The 12031-nt window shown below is 39.9% G+C and overlaps 2 protein-coding genes across 2 annotated transcripts in view; both read left to right on the top strand.

Annotated features, from left to right (window-relative positions):
- Positions 1-1819: 1819 nt before the first annotated feature.
- On the top strand, positions 1820-5823 carry LOC137978769 (uncharacterized). The gene is made up of 2 exons (XM_068825825.1): positions 1820-3349; positions 4515-5823. Exons 1-2 carry the CDS (start codon positions 1999-2001, stop codon positions 5672-5674), a joined length of 2511 nt encoding a protein of 836 aa, XP_068681926.1. The 5' UTR covers positions 1820-1998; the 3' UTR covers positions 5675-5823.
- Positions 5824-11509: 5686 nt separating this feature from the next.
- The window catches only part of LOC137980293 (uncharacterized), a 28607-nt gene continuing 28085 nt past the window's right edge, over positions 11510-12031 (top strand). The window contains exons 1-2 of the mRNA XM_068827691.1: positions 11510-11719; positions 11827-11880. Of these exons, the coding sequence (XP_068683792.1) occupies positions 11636-11719; positions 11827-11880 (138 nt within the window). The 5' untranslated portion in view covers positions 11510-11635. The remainder of the gene's footprint in view (positions 11720-11826; positions 11881-12031) is intronic.

Raw genomic sequence — 12031 nt, 5'->3', positions numbered from 1 at the left:
CCGTGAGCAGTCTGGGTATGATAAAATAACTTCGGATGGTACTTTTACTTTTCCTTGCGTCAAAAGATATAAAAATGTATAAATATATATCACCACTAGTCCAGTTCCCGCTTGAACAAGACGAGGTCACTGGCCGGCGGGTCGGCGTTGCCTGCCTTGTCAATTTTCTTGACTCTCTAACTGGCGGTCAAGAAAAGATCTCTTAAAACTGACGCCTAAAACAGCTTAAAACGACCAAAAACATAACACAGCACTCGGTGGACATTTTGTTCGATCTTTAATTGAATTATTTCCTTTCAAACTTTATTGCCGAGGTAGCAAATCGCAACCACCACAATGTATTTATCCCTCTACAGATCGCTATAACAACAACACCGACAGAGATTGGTCCACCTGTGACAGATCATAAAATCGTGTATGAACGAATCAGGTTTTGTACGAAGACCTTCAAAAGGGCACTGACTTTGCAAATCAGCCTGCAAAACAAAGGATAACATGTCGTACATTATGTTTTTAAGACAACTGAGACACTTATCAGGCTCTAAAATTAAAGATACTCTGCAATTATTATTTGACTACCGTAGCTCCGTGAGCGAGCAAGATGAACCAAATCCCGCGCTGAGATTGGCTACCCGAAAGGGGAAAAAGAGAGAGCTCGAAAAATATGTAAATTGTGGAGGCAGTGTAGCCGAGTGGTTAGGGCGCTTGCCTTGAGATTCGGAGATCCCGGGTTCAAGACCCGCTCTGACCACTCTTTGAATTTGTTCCTGATAGTCCCTGGTTCAACTTCCCAGCTGCACTTGTAAATAGCCAACTGGTTTGCCTCCAGCCAGTTGGGATTCTTAACAGTTGTAGTTGTTGTGTTCTGTTGTTTCGTTGATTCTTTTTCATTGGCCCTGAAAAGCCCCTATGGGGAGCGGTCAATTAAGTATGTATGCATGTATGTATGTATGTATGTATGTATGTATGTATGTATGCATACGTTTCGAGGCTGCTGCCTCTTCATCAGTGGATAAAAAGCAACTGTAAATTGTGCGCGTGACATAATGAAAAGCAACTGTAATTTTGACTAGTTTATTTAAAAACTTTGCGCAACACAGTTTTCTTCTTTTTTTACAAAGAGAGAGCTCTACTGCCCGCTCGGGATTTCTCGCTTGGTCCCGCAAGATCAAAGATCATTTTTTTGGTGTTTTATCCCATATAATAAACCCTTTATCGACCAAGCTTGTTCGGTCAATATGGCTGGATATTGGTCTCGTTCTTTTTTGTGTGTTAATGGGCATAAACACGAACGTGGCCAATATCCAGCCATCTTGACCTCACGCTTGGTCAGTAACCCATTTATATCCCCATATATATATAAATATACTTGTTTGAAGACAAGTCCAACGGGGAAAAAGCTTACTCTCGGTTGCGGTCGGCGGACTTTGGTGATGTCCAAAAGCTAAAAATAAGTTGTTATTTTATCTTGATAAGTCGAGTGTTCTGATTGGATAGTGAAACTACAAACCAATCAAACGCTTGGTTATTTTCGTGGGTTGTTGCACCACGATTGCAAAGTTCAAGGGGTTTTCCCTAATATGTCCCAATAAAAGGTGCCTTTTTCCCTCCACCAGTATTTTATGTACATTGATTGATAACAGTTTAAACACGAAGATTTTTGCAACCATGGTTTTGAAGACAGGAAAATTTGGTCGAACGGTGCGCTCCAGCTTCAGAGCAAATGCAACCAAAAGGTCTGAAGGACTGCTGATTAAGACCTTCCGCGATAAAAAGCAAAGAGGAGAACACAGCGTAAATTATTCGCTTGGTTAGCAAAATCGCTGGCTTCTTCCAGAGGTGATCAAGACGGGTTGTTCTGATTGTGATAACGGAGAATCAGAAGAAGTTGTTCTAGTAGAGCGATACCTGAACCAAGGAAGCTCAAAACGTCATCGAGCAGACTGTATCTCTGTATTCAGTTCTACAGATGGGATCACTCGAGCATGTAAGCGCAGAATGGCACGAGAGGAAGACCTCCTCGGTGACATCGACTCAGAAACAACGCGATACGATATTGCATACCCACCTCCTTTTACAAAACTGCATAGTGTTGGTAAATCGGATGTCAAGGCACAGGCCACCCAATTTGGTACCAAGAAAAACAGTTTTGTCAACTGGGCCATTGAAGAAGGGTTAGATGAAATAAATTTCCCTGAAACCCATTTTCAAGATGAAGAGGATGCCTTAAACAATTTCAATGACCAAACACATCATCCATCTTCCAGTAATATGGCTAGCTCCTCAACATTTATAGATCTATCATTACTTATCAGAGTCTCTTCACAAAGGACAAAGATGCCTGCTAAAAAGAAAAGAATTCGGTCAAAAAAATACTCCAGCATATGTGAAACAAGAAAAGGAGGAATCATTTATGTTGAAAAGGATGACGCAAACTGTGTTGGACATGAAGAAACTGATGCTCATAAAAGATTGACATATCAGGAAGATGGGCATCAGTGGGAAGATTATGGTGATGAGGTAGAGGAGGCTTATTTCCAAGAACAAGAGTGGCAAATAGGGCACAATATAAGAGGAAGGGGTCGTGGAAGAGGAAGAGGAAGAGGAAGAGGAAGGGGATGGCAAAGTTACAGAAGGGGTTACCGCGGAAAGTATCGTGGGGACAGTCATCACATGGTGGCAACACCTGATCTGCCGTTAGAATTGGTGCAAACCCTTTCAAGCCCCAGTGAAGACTGCTTTTTTTCACTCTTCATGAACAATAAAGAAATCTGTGTTTCCTCTTTGACTGAAAAATGGGAAGGAAAGTTTATGGAAGGTGCCAGTTTCCCAAGAACATTTATTTTGAATGTGACTCCTGAAAGTTCTTACTGCCATGAAGAAATCTTTGTTTTGTTCAGGCTTTTTGAAAATATCTGGGAGCACAGCACAAGCCAGACCAAATCTCAAGTGGACACATGTGTCATTTGTTCAAATGAAAATACCAATGAAGTAGTCTCAAAGGAATTTGTGACCTGGTTGAAAGCAAAAAATGCAGTGGAAAAGGTCTGCTCCCTGGAGGAAGTGGTTGGCATTGCTATGAAATGTTTCCAGTCAGTTGTCATCAATAAACCTGTTTACCAGAAACCAGGCAAAGCAATGCTTTCTATTGACATATTCTCAGAACTGTTTGGTTGGCAATCAGAGGCATTCTCACTTGAGATGGCACAACAAGAAGTGAGAAAGACGTTGCTAAACAACACTGACCAAGATGAATTGGAAAATTGGTCTGCACCAGAAGATTACAAAGCAGTTGATCATTATAAACAAGTAGAGTGTGGGATATGTTTCACAGCATTTGACTGCAATGGTGAGCTTTTGTAGTGAGTTTGTAATAAATTAATTGCATTCCAAATTCAGCTACAATAGTCAAGAGACTGGTGTATGACAACTGCAGACTGCCTACAAACAGCGCTGACAAACAGTATATAAGCACCCATTTCCCGGCCCATTTCAAATAGCACTGATAAACAGTATTTAAGTCTAAGCACCCAATTTAAAGTGGTTAGCTTTCAATAACTGTAATTTAGGGTTAGTCTCCAGATCTCTGCAGTCTGTTAAGCGTCAGACACCAGCAAGAGATTTATTGGTATTAAGAATGGCCATACAATTTTTTTATATGAGGTAGCTAATATAAGCTTAATTTGGCAAAAAATCTGTTTTGTGAAACAAAAGTCTTGATTAAGATCTTACGCACTGAAAAAGGAAGTTCTTCCACCAAGGTGGCTTGGGTTTGATTTCTAAACTTGACATTGTTGTTTCTTTACTGGCAAGAAATTGTCTTCAATGGTTTGTGCATGCTTCCTGGATACAAGTCAGAGAGAAACCACTAATGTTGAAGTGAACTAAAAAATAGGAGTGCCCTGTACACGGTGATAACTAAAAAATTATTTAATGATACTTGTATATGGAAGTGTCATTGATCACTGGAGAACACTACACCTGTAGACAACTGGCTTGAGGGGAGAAAGCTTGTGATTAGCATGTGTCATTAATTGTTTTGAAAAGCATTTTGACAAAGTTTGTGGTGAATTTTCTTAATTCTTCTACTGTCGACACATTTAATGTCACAGTAGTAACTTTTAATCATATGTTGAATATAATATGTCTATGATTATAAGTTTTGCCAAGAGTAGGAAAGAATGCAAAAAAAAAACCGAATTTTTTTAAAATGTGCATTTTACTAAAGACGATGCACTAAATACTGGTAATTTTGCTAATATAGGAGGGAGAATTTATTCGTGATTTGTTCAATAAGCCCTGATATTTGACAGAATGCAATATATTTATCTTGATGTTTTGAAATTTGAGGAGGTGAATGTCCTATTTAAATAATTAATTGTTATTTTTGTATGCATTGTTCAGTTATAAAAGCATTGTTTTGAATAACCACAGATTCTTATACTTAAATGAATAACTGAAATTATTAGACTTTGATAATAAAATTATTATAATAAGTTATTATTTTATTTCAGGTGGCAATATCAATAGCAGCTATACCTTACTGAATGCTTGTGGGCACAAGTTCTGCAATGACTGCTGGAAAACTCATCTGAGGACCCAGATTGAGCTTGGCCACACTAATCTGAAGTGCCCTGGGCATGAGTGTGTTTCAGGAGTGGATGATGTTACATTGATGTCCTTGGTGCCATCATTGTACAGCAAGTATATCACCAAAAAATCAAATAAACTATTGGAAATCAACCCTCAGTGGAAATGGTGCCCAGCAAACCAGTGCAGATTAGTTGTCAAGGTAACAATACCACCAGCCTCTTCATTGGTTAACAACGGGCATGTGACCAGCGCTAAGCCTGTGCCTATTATGTGTGAGTGTGGCACCATGTGGTGTTTTAAGTGCTTGCAGGATGCCCACTGGCCAGCCACATGCAAAGATGCACAAGTCTTCAGGGAGAAAAACAAAGGCTATGCCAAAACAATCAGGAATGGCCTTGCAGGTAATGCTCCATCAATATTGAGTGTTCATGTCAAGAAATGTCCATCTTGCCTTTACCCAATTGAGAAAGGTTTAGGGTGTCCTCACATGGTGTGTGGTTTATGCAATACAGACTTCTGCTGGAATTGCCTGGGCATCTGGGATTGCGGACATCATTGTAAGTCAACCGTCCAAAACCGTGACGTTGCACTACCAGTGTGTACAAAGCATTTGAGGACTTACGAACATTTTGCAGTAACACATCGCTTGGCCAAGTCCAGCAAAGGGATTTGCAAAACCCTCAAGACTTTGGATAAAGTGGACAAACATATGGAAATTTGTGGGAAATTGCCACTTAAGAATAATGAGTGGAAAAGCAGAAAAGGTCATGGTAAAACAAGTCTGACTCTGCCCCAGAGGGGAAACTGTGCATCAGTTCAAGACATACGTGAAGTGTCCATCTTTTATTTCCATGCACTCCTTACACTAGAGGGGCTTGCTATCCTCTTAAGCTTCAACAAAGACTCAACAGACAAAAGACTGGTTTTGACATTTCAAAGGTTAGACTTCATCACTGAAAAAATCAGTGACTTGCTGGGCAACTTAACACTGTGCTATGAAAAAGATAGAGTTGAAAGACTTAAACATCTTGTTAAATGTGGCAAGGAATGTTTTATCACTATCAGAAGGCTCAAAAAGTAGTTGCCAAAAATTAGAAAAGAACATTGAACTGTGAACAACGATCATATTAGCACCTAATGCTATTTTCCAAGTGTTTATAGACTTGATTATATTACCTGTAATTATTATGTTAAACTTGGTAGGATATGAAAATAAAATGTTGTACTGTACCGTTGTTTGACGTAGTATGCACATTTAACCCTTCAAACATAGCTTCATGCTACTCTGGCTTAAAATGAATGCAACTCAATTAAAAGTTATGATTCAATACTGTATTCTATCGCAACGTTTTAAGTTGCATTCTGTCTGATGCATCAATTTTATGGTGGAATCTTGTCGGATTATATGAGCGCCTACAGGAAGCTTCATAGTTGTGAGACCTCCTTTAATACTGAGGTTGACAGAAGAGTGAAGGGCGATGCGTGATAGGGGTGAGCTTGTTGCCTCTATGGATCTCTCTAAAGCGTTTGAGGTAATTCAGTATCCACTTCTTTACTTGAAGCTTAAAGCTTAACAGTATGAATGGTGTAAGTTCTCTCAGGTAGATGTCAGAGAGTAAAGGTTGGGGACATCTGCTCCAGCTGGGAAAGCATCTGGCCAACCTTGTTCCCAGGGTCTCTCTTCTCTGCCTCCATTGTAACGACAATGGAGGCAGAGAAGAGAGACCCTGGGAACGAGGTTGAGCATCTGGCATGGGTGTCCCTCAGTTGAGTGAGTTAGGACCAAGGCTATCTAACATGTTTATCAACGATCTCTTCTTCCGCATTGAGAGGACCAAACTTAACGGTTATGCAGACAACCATCAGCTTTATTACTCCCGCATCGATCTGATAGTTTTTGATACATATTTATCTCATTCCTGATTTTAAAACCTGTAAACTCAGTGGTATGAATATGATCAGGTAGCGCGTTCTAAACTTAATTTAATAAAGACCGTATTAACTGGTTGCTCTAGGTTTACTAAATGGACAGAGTGTAATTTCTGTGAGGATCATAAGAAGCAGACTTGAGCGAAAACTTATTTTTCATATAAGCAGGAAAATCCTTAAAACATACACACAGTAATGTTGAGACGTCCTTCATATCTGGCTGCTATGTCGTGGATAATGGAACCAAAAGGTCGAGACAGCAGAAAGCAAATCGATATCTTTAAGAAAGTTATGACATTTTTTAATTTCGAAGACATGTTTCGATGTTACAAACATCATCGTCAGTTACAAAATATTTGAAAAACCGTTAGGACTTATATAACAACTAGGCGAAACTAGTGTCGTTGTGAGTATAGAATCTGCTTTTATTTTCAGTTGACCGTCTCCCAACACAAGCTCCATTTCATTATAAGACTGTGTAGGTATTCTACACATACAAAAGAAGGTAACCCGTTCGTAAACATGTACAAACAAGATTTTGAGAATATTCAGTTAAAGCAAAGACCTTTTCCATTTATCAAAGGTTTTCTTAATCTGCTTTGCGAGATTTAAGTTCTCTGGGGTCAGAAGTAGTATAAGTCGCGGTACCAAGGATCCCTATGCGAAAATTGTTGATATTTTTCAAGAGTAGATAAAACGAAAGTTAAAAACTCTGCAGCAAATTCGTTCCCAACCTCAGAAAATAGTTTATCTGTAAATCTGTTCTGCAAAAAGACACGTGTTCCCGTTGAGTTTTATCTTTACACAAGCCAAGTAAACATGACCATGTGATGTACCAGTAAAAGTGAAGCTTCAACATCCCTTCCCCGGGCAAGCCCCCGGGGATTTGAATTTTTGGAAATTTTTTGTTCAAATTCCCCCCTCCCCGGGCCAAAAAGCTGTTCAAATGCCTCATCATAGGTCCATTTCAGGTGATCAAATGCCCCCACCCCCGGGAAAATTACCAGATTTTTATAAACTGAATGCATTGGTTTTACGCAGTTTCATGCAACGACACTAAGTACAATCCATACATTGATGCCATTATTTATACACCTACATATCAATCATCGCACATGTATTAAAATATTCATAAATGCACCGGGTCGGTCAAAGCAATTGACCTATACAAATCGTATCCGGCGACGTAGGTATTGTATTGAATTATTGTTTATATTGTAAATACAATTTAATATATTTATATTCAAAGATAATACTAGTTATAGCTGTCGCTAAAGTGCCAACGAGCCAAGCTTGCGTGATCTGGCGGCTGCAAACATCACGCGGCGTACTCGTGCGGCACTCTCATTGGTTATCGCTACGGTCAACATTTCATCGCTTTGGTCTACATTACAGCTTTTGGTCTACATTACACTCAAATTTGAAGCGCTTCTGAGATTTCGTCCGCCTAAAAATCTTCTCGCGGCTCTATAAGCTGCCGCCTCGCCAGGCCTTCTGTCTTCAGACTCGTTGGCAATAAATTGGTTCAATAATACCTTCAAATACGGAACAAAGTTTGTGGAGGCCTTTGCCTTTCAACCAATCAGCCACAAATACGGAATCTTTACCTTTGAATGCATTTGTCTCCGCCGTGGTTGGAAAGGTAATATGAAATTGAGGCTAGCGATCAAATTCCCCGCCCTCTTTGAGTGTTGATCAAATGCCCCGCCCCCCCGTCGCGCGCGCGCAGGCGGGCAGGAAAAGGAGTCAAATTCCCGGGGTGTATAGCGACGGGGTATGCCCGAGGGAGGATATTGAAGCTTTAATTTGACTGGTACATAAGTTACGGAGCCGGGAAAGTAGAGACTTTCTACAAAGACAAATTAACACACATGTCAACAAACTTGAATTCCGCACAATCACCAATAGCGGGAAAGTGGAAATTTCGTCACGTGAAAGAAGATCATATTCAGAAGAAGACCGGAGAGAAAAGTCACCAAGGCTGTTGCCTAACAGGAGCCCGGTAGCCTGGGGCTCCCAAAGAATAGCTCTGGGCGCCTTAATTTTTCACAGCAACACCTTTCACTTCATATGTTGGGCTCCTAAGTTCTTAGCGTGTAGCTCTGAGGGCCCCCTTTAAAATTTTCTTAGGCAGCAGCCTTGATAAATTTATTTTCGTATGCAATAGCAGGAAAATCATTAAAAGACAGACTTTTATACAGTAATATGAGGAAAGTTTGGACGCGCTTATAGGCTTAGTGATGTAGACTTTGACTTTAGTGGTAAGAGGGCAGGTAACCTGCAAATATAAATTCAATTATTATACCTTTTCCTTGACAAGAAATCACGAAAGGCCAGTGTCTGCAGTGTTTTGCTACGAGGATAACAGCAGAAGGAGAACTACTTTGTCGCGAATTTTCCATAATAAAACTTCAAAAGTCTACGTTAAACAGCACACACCAAGGCTCCTCCTTCGTATCTAGGTGGTATCTGGCTAAAAATTTTCTTCTCGCTTTTTCCTCCGGTCGCGCTTCAGCCATTTGATGAGGGTCCAGGAACGATGGGCTCCTGTGAGGACCAGTCCCGTGCTTCTCAAGTTGCTTCCTTCATGCCCAAAAAGAATTCTGGGTAATTCTGCCATTCCATGACAAGGGAAGACCCCCGATTCTCATTTCATAGATTTTTTATAAGCGTCGGGCCACCCAATCTTACCAGCAAAATACAGCATCGATTGTATCGGTAGGTCCTGGAATTCGTCCACAGAAAGGCCAGAGAGACAACTTCACTCGTGAACCGGGAAGACCAGACACGCACGGTTCTTAGGTTACGTTTACGCCTGTAGAATCAATTGAAATGTCAGCAAGTTCCCTGTAAAAACCAGCATCTTGTTTTTGTTTTTGGTATGGTACGTATTGGAAAGCCAGAACATTAACGTATGCGCTGACCGAATGTTTGAACAAGAGAGAAAACGCAGTACCTCCAGACATGGCGCTGGAGCGTCGTACCAAACGAGCCATCCCGGAATTTCGGCCCGTGCGATCGCTTTTGGACTCAGTTGGCCCTTCGCTACTTTCTGCTACCGTGCGTGCCTCCCGGTACGGCATTGAGGGAGAGATATGTCGGCCCCTAAACCATATGAGACAAATCCCACGCCTAATCACAGCTCCATACCGCCCTTGTCAATTTAACGTAAGAATTCGATGGCTTATATATTCAAGGGAAAAATAATTTTATGATGTCATATGGTAAGCACTGGAGTCGCAGATTACAAAGTGTACGCACGCGCCCTGCGAAAGGTACATACATGCATAAACTTTATTTAATCTCGAATTTCAGAATAAGTACAAGCAGGGTTATATCTTCGAAACATTACATTTACAGCTAAAATACATAGCATCTACAGATACATATTAATTAACTAAAGACATAAACTTTAAGGATATTTTAATTAAAAAGAAAAGCCGCTATACAAAATGCGGCCCTGGATTCTCCTTTAAAACCAGTAAACTGTAAACTTAGTCTTATAAGTTAATTAATTGCCAATAAGTTGACAGTTACTTGTAAAAATACATTGTCCGTGGTTTAATATTTCACTTAATACTTAAATTAGTATTGAATTAATATTTATTAATAACTACTTTATTTAATGAACATTTTAACACATTAATTAATCGATAATTCAATCAATACTGTAACGTATTTGTTAGAGTGTCCCCAATTAGTGTTTTTTGCGCTAGAACGAACAGACACGGAAACAAAGTATTTGCATTTATGAGTAACGAAAATAAAAGGGAATCGAGTAAGATCATTTGGTATGGAGGCTGATAAGCCGAAGTTCACTTCGATTCAACTTCTTTTTCGCAGCACGTCAGTATGATTATTAGTTCTACTTTTCGTGTGAATAACCAAATTCAGCTTACACTCACTAACAGCTTGATGCAGTGCTACTATCCCCATTCAAACCCTTTGATAAGTTCCCCGAAAGCTTTAAAGATGCTGTCACGACAAATGTTAATCCCTATCAGGCGGGGTTTGTACCAAATACCGAAACACCGTTAAATACCGAAATCCGGAAATTAATGTTCTACATTTTCTTCCCCATGTTGCTCTGCACGCACGTACCTTTGTCAGTACAGCAAACGATTGTTAAACTAAATCGCGCTTGTAAAGCGTGATCCCGCTTGTAGAGTTTTCAATTTCTCTCCGCCGGGAGCAACCGGAAGTCTGATAATTCCGTGACGTAATTTCTGCACCGAATACCGTCGATGAACCAAAACATACGAGAACCACTTTCCGTAGGGTTTGATCATACCACAATTCCGAACTTTTCGGACTACAATTTCCTAAATACCACGCTAAAAATTAACGGATACCGCATTTCCGCAGACCCCACTGTCCCCTCATGAGAGACCTTCAAGATCATATAAGACAAATAGATTACTTCATAGAAAGTGCGCCGTACGGGGTTTTATGCACGAGTTGTTTGTGTCAAAAACCCGAACGAGCGAGGAACGAGCGAGTGAGGGTTTTTGACACAAACAACGAGTGAATAAACCCCGTACAAAGCACTTTCTATGTCGTAAACTGTTTATTACACATAACATGAGAATTTTCATTAAAATAGTTTTCTGAACGCGAATTATAAACAAAAACTCACTAACAATAGAACCAAATGCAAATTTAATTTAATTCAATAACAAAGTACGATTTGCACGATTTGCACGAGATGCACGAGTGATTGGCATGGAAACGCCTTTACGCTATCGTTGATTGGTTATACTTTCACATGTGAAATAGCTGTACGCAATTCTGATTGGCTGTATAGGCTTTTTTCACATGTGAAAATAAAGCGTATAGATTTGTACAAATGAGCTTTATGGAATGAAATTCTCGTGTTATGTGTAATAAATGCCATTATCTTAGGATACGCAAAGTTCTTGAACGCGAGTGCATTTTGTGACGGGCACCAGTGATGTCTTGGTACAATACATGTGACCATACATAATATACCTACCCAGACTCAGCTGGAAAGGGAATACAGGCACGTCGAGTGACTCAGACCATAGCCTCTGAACTATGGAACCCTGTTAAATGTGATCGAGCTGCGTAAAAGACATCCGCTTTCTGGTAGACAATGTTTCCCTTGTTATGGCTTCTGTATTTGGTGCTGATAAATGCAGTTCTTGCAGCTTCTACTTACGTTTTATTTTTTCGAAAGGTGAGAATCGATGTCTTAAAAGCTTGTGCTGTTTCGAGTTGATTACGCTTGTCCCATTGATCGATCTGATTTATCGAACCTTCAATATATTTGTTGTCTTAATGCAGAACACTCTTCACGATTCCACTTCTGCACAGGAAAAAATAACGTATTTGAAAAGGGTAAGTGTTTGTTTGCATTCCGTTTGCCATAATTACAGAATATTCGGCGAATATTCACTCCATGGTATACAGCGGACCTTATTTACAAATTTATAAAATTTGAGTTAAAAACTGACAAGATCGCTTCAAACCAAACAAAGTGCAATCAAGC

Source organism: Montipora foliosa, chromosome 12 (genome assembly GCF_036669935.1).
Source record: "Montipora foliosa isolate CH-2021 chromosome 12, ASM3666993v2, whole genome shotgun sequence".
NCBI lineage: Eukaryota > Metazoa > Cnidaria > Anthozoa > Scleractinia > Acroporidae > Montipora > Montipora foliosa.
This window is presented reverse-complemented; position numbering and strand designations above follow the sequence as displayed.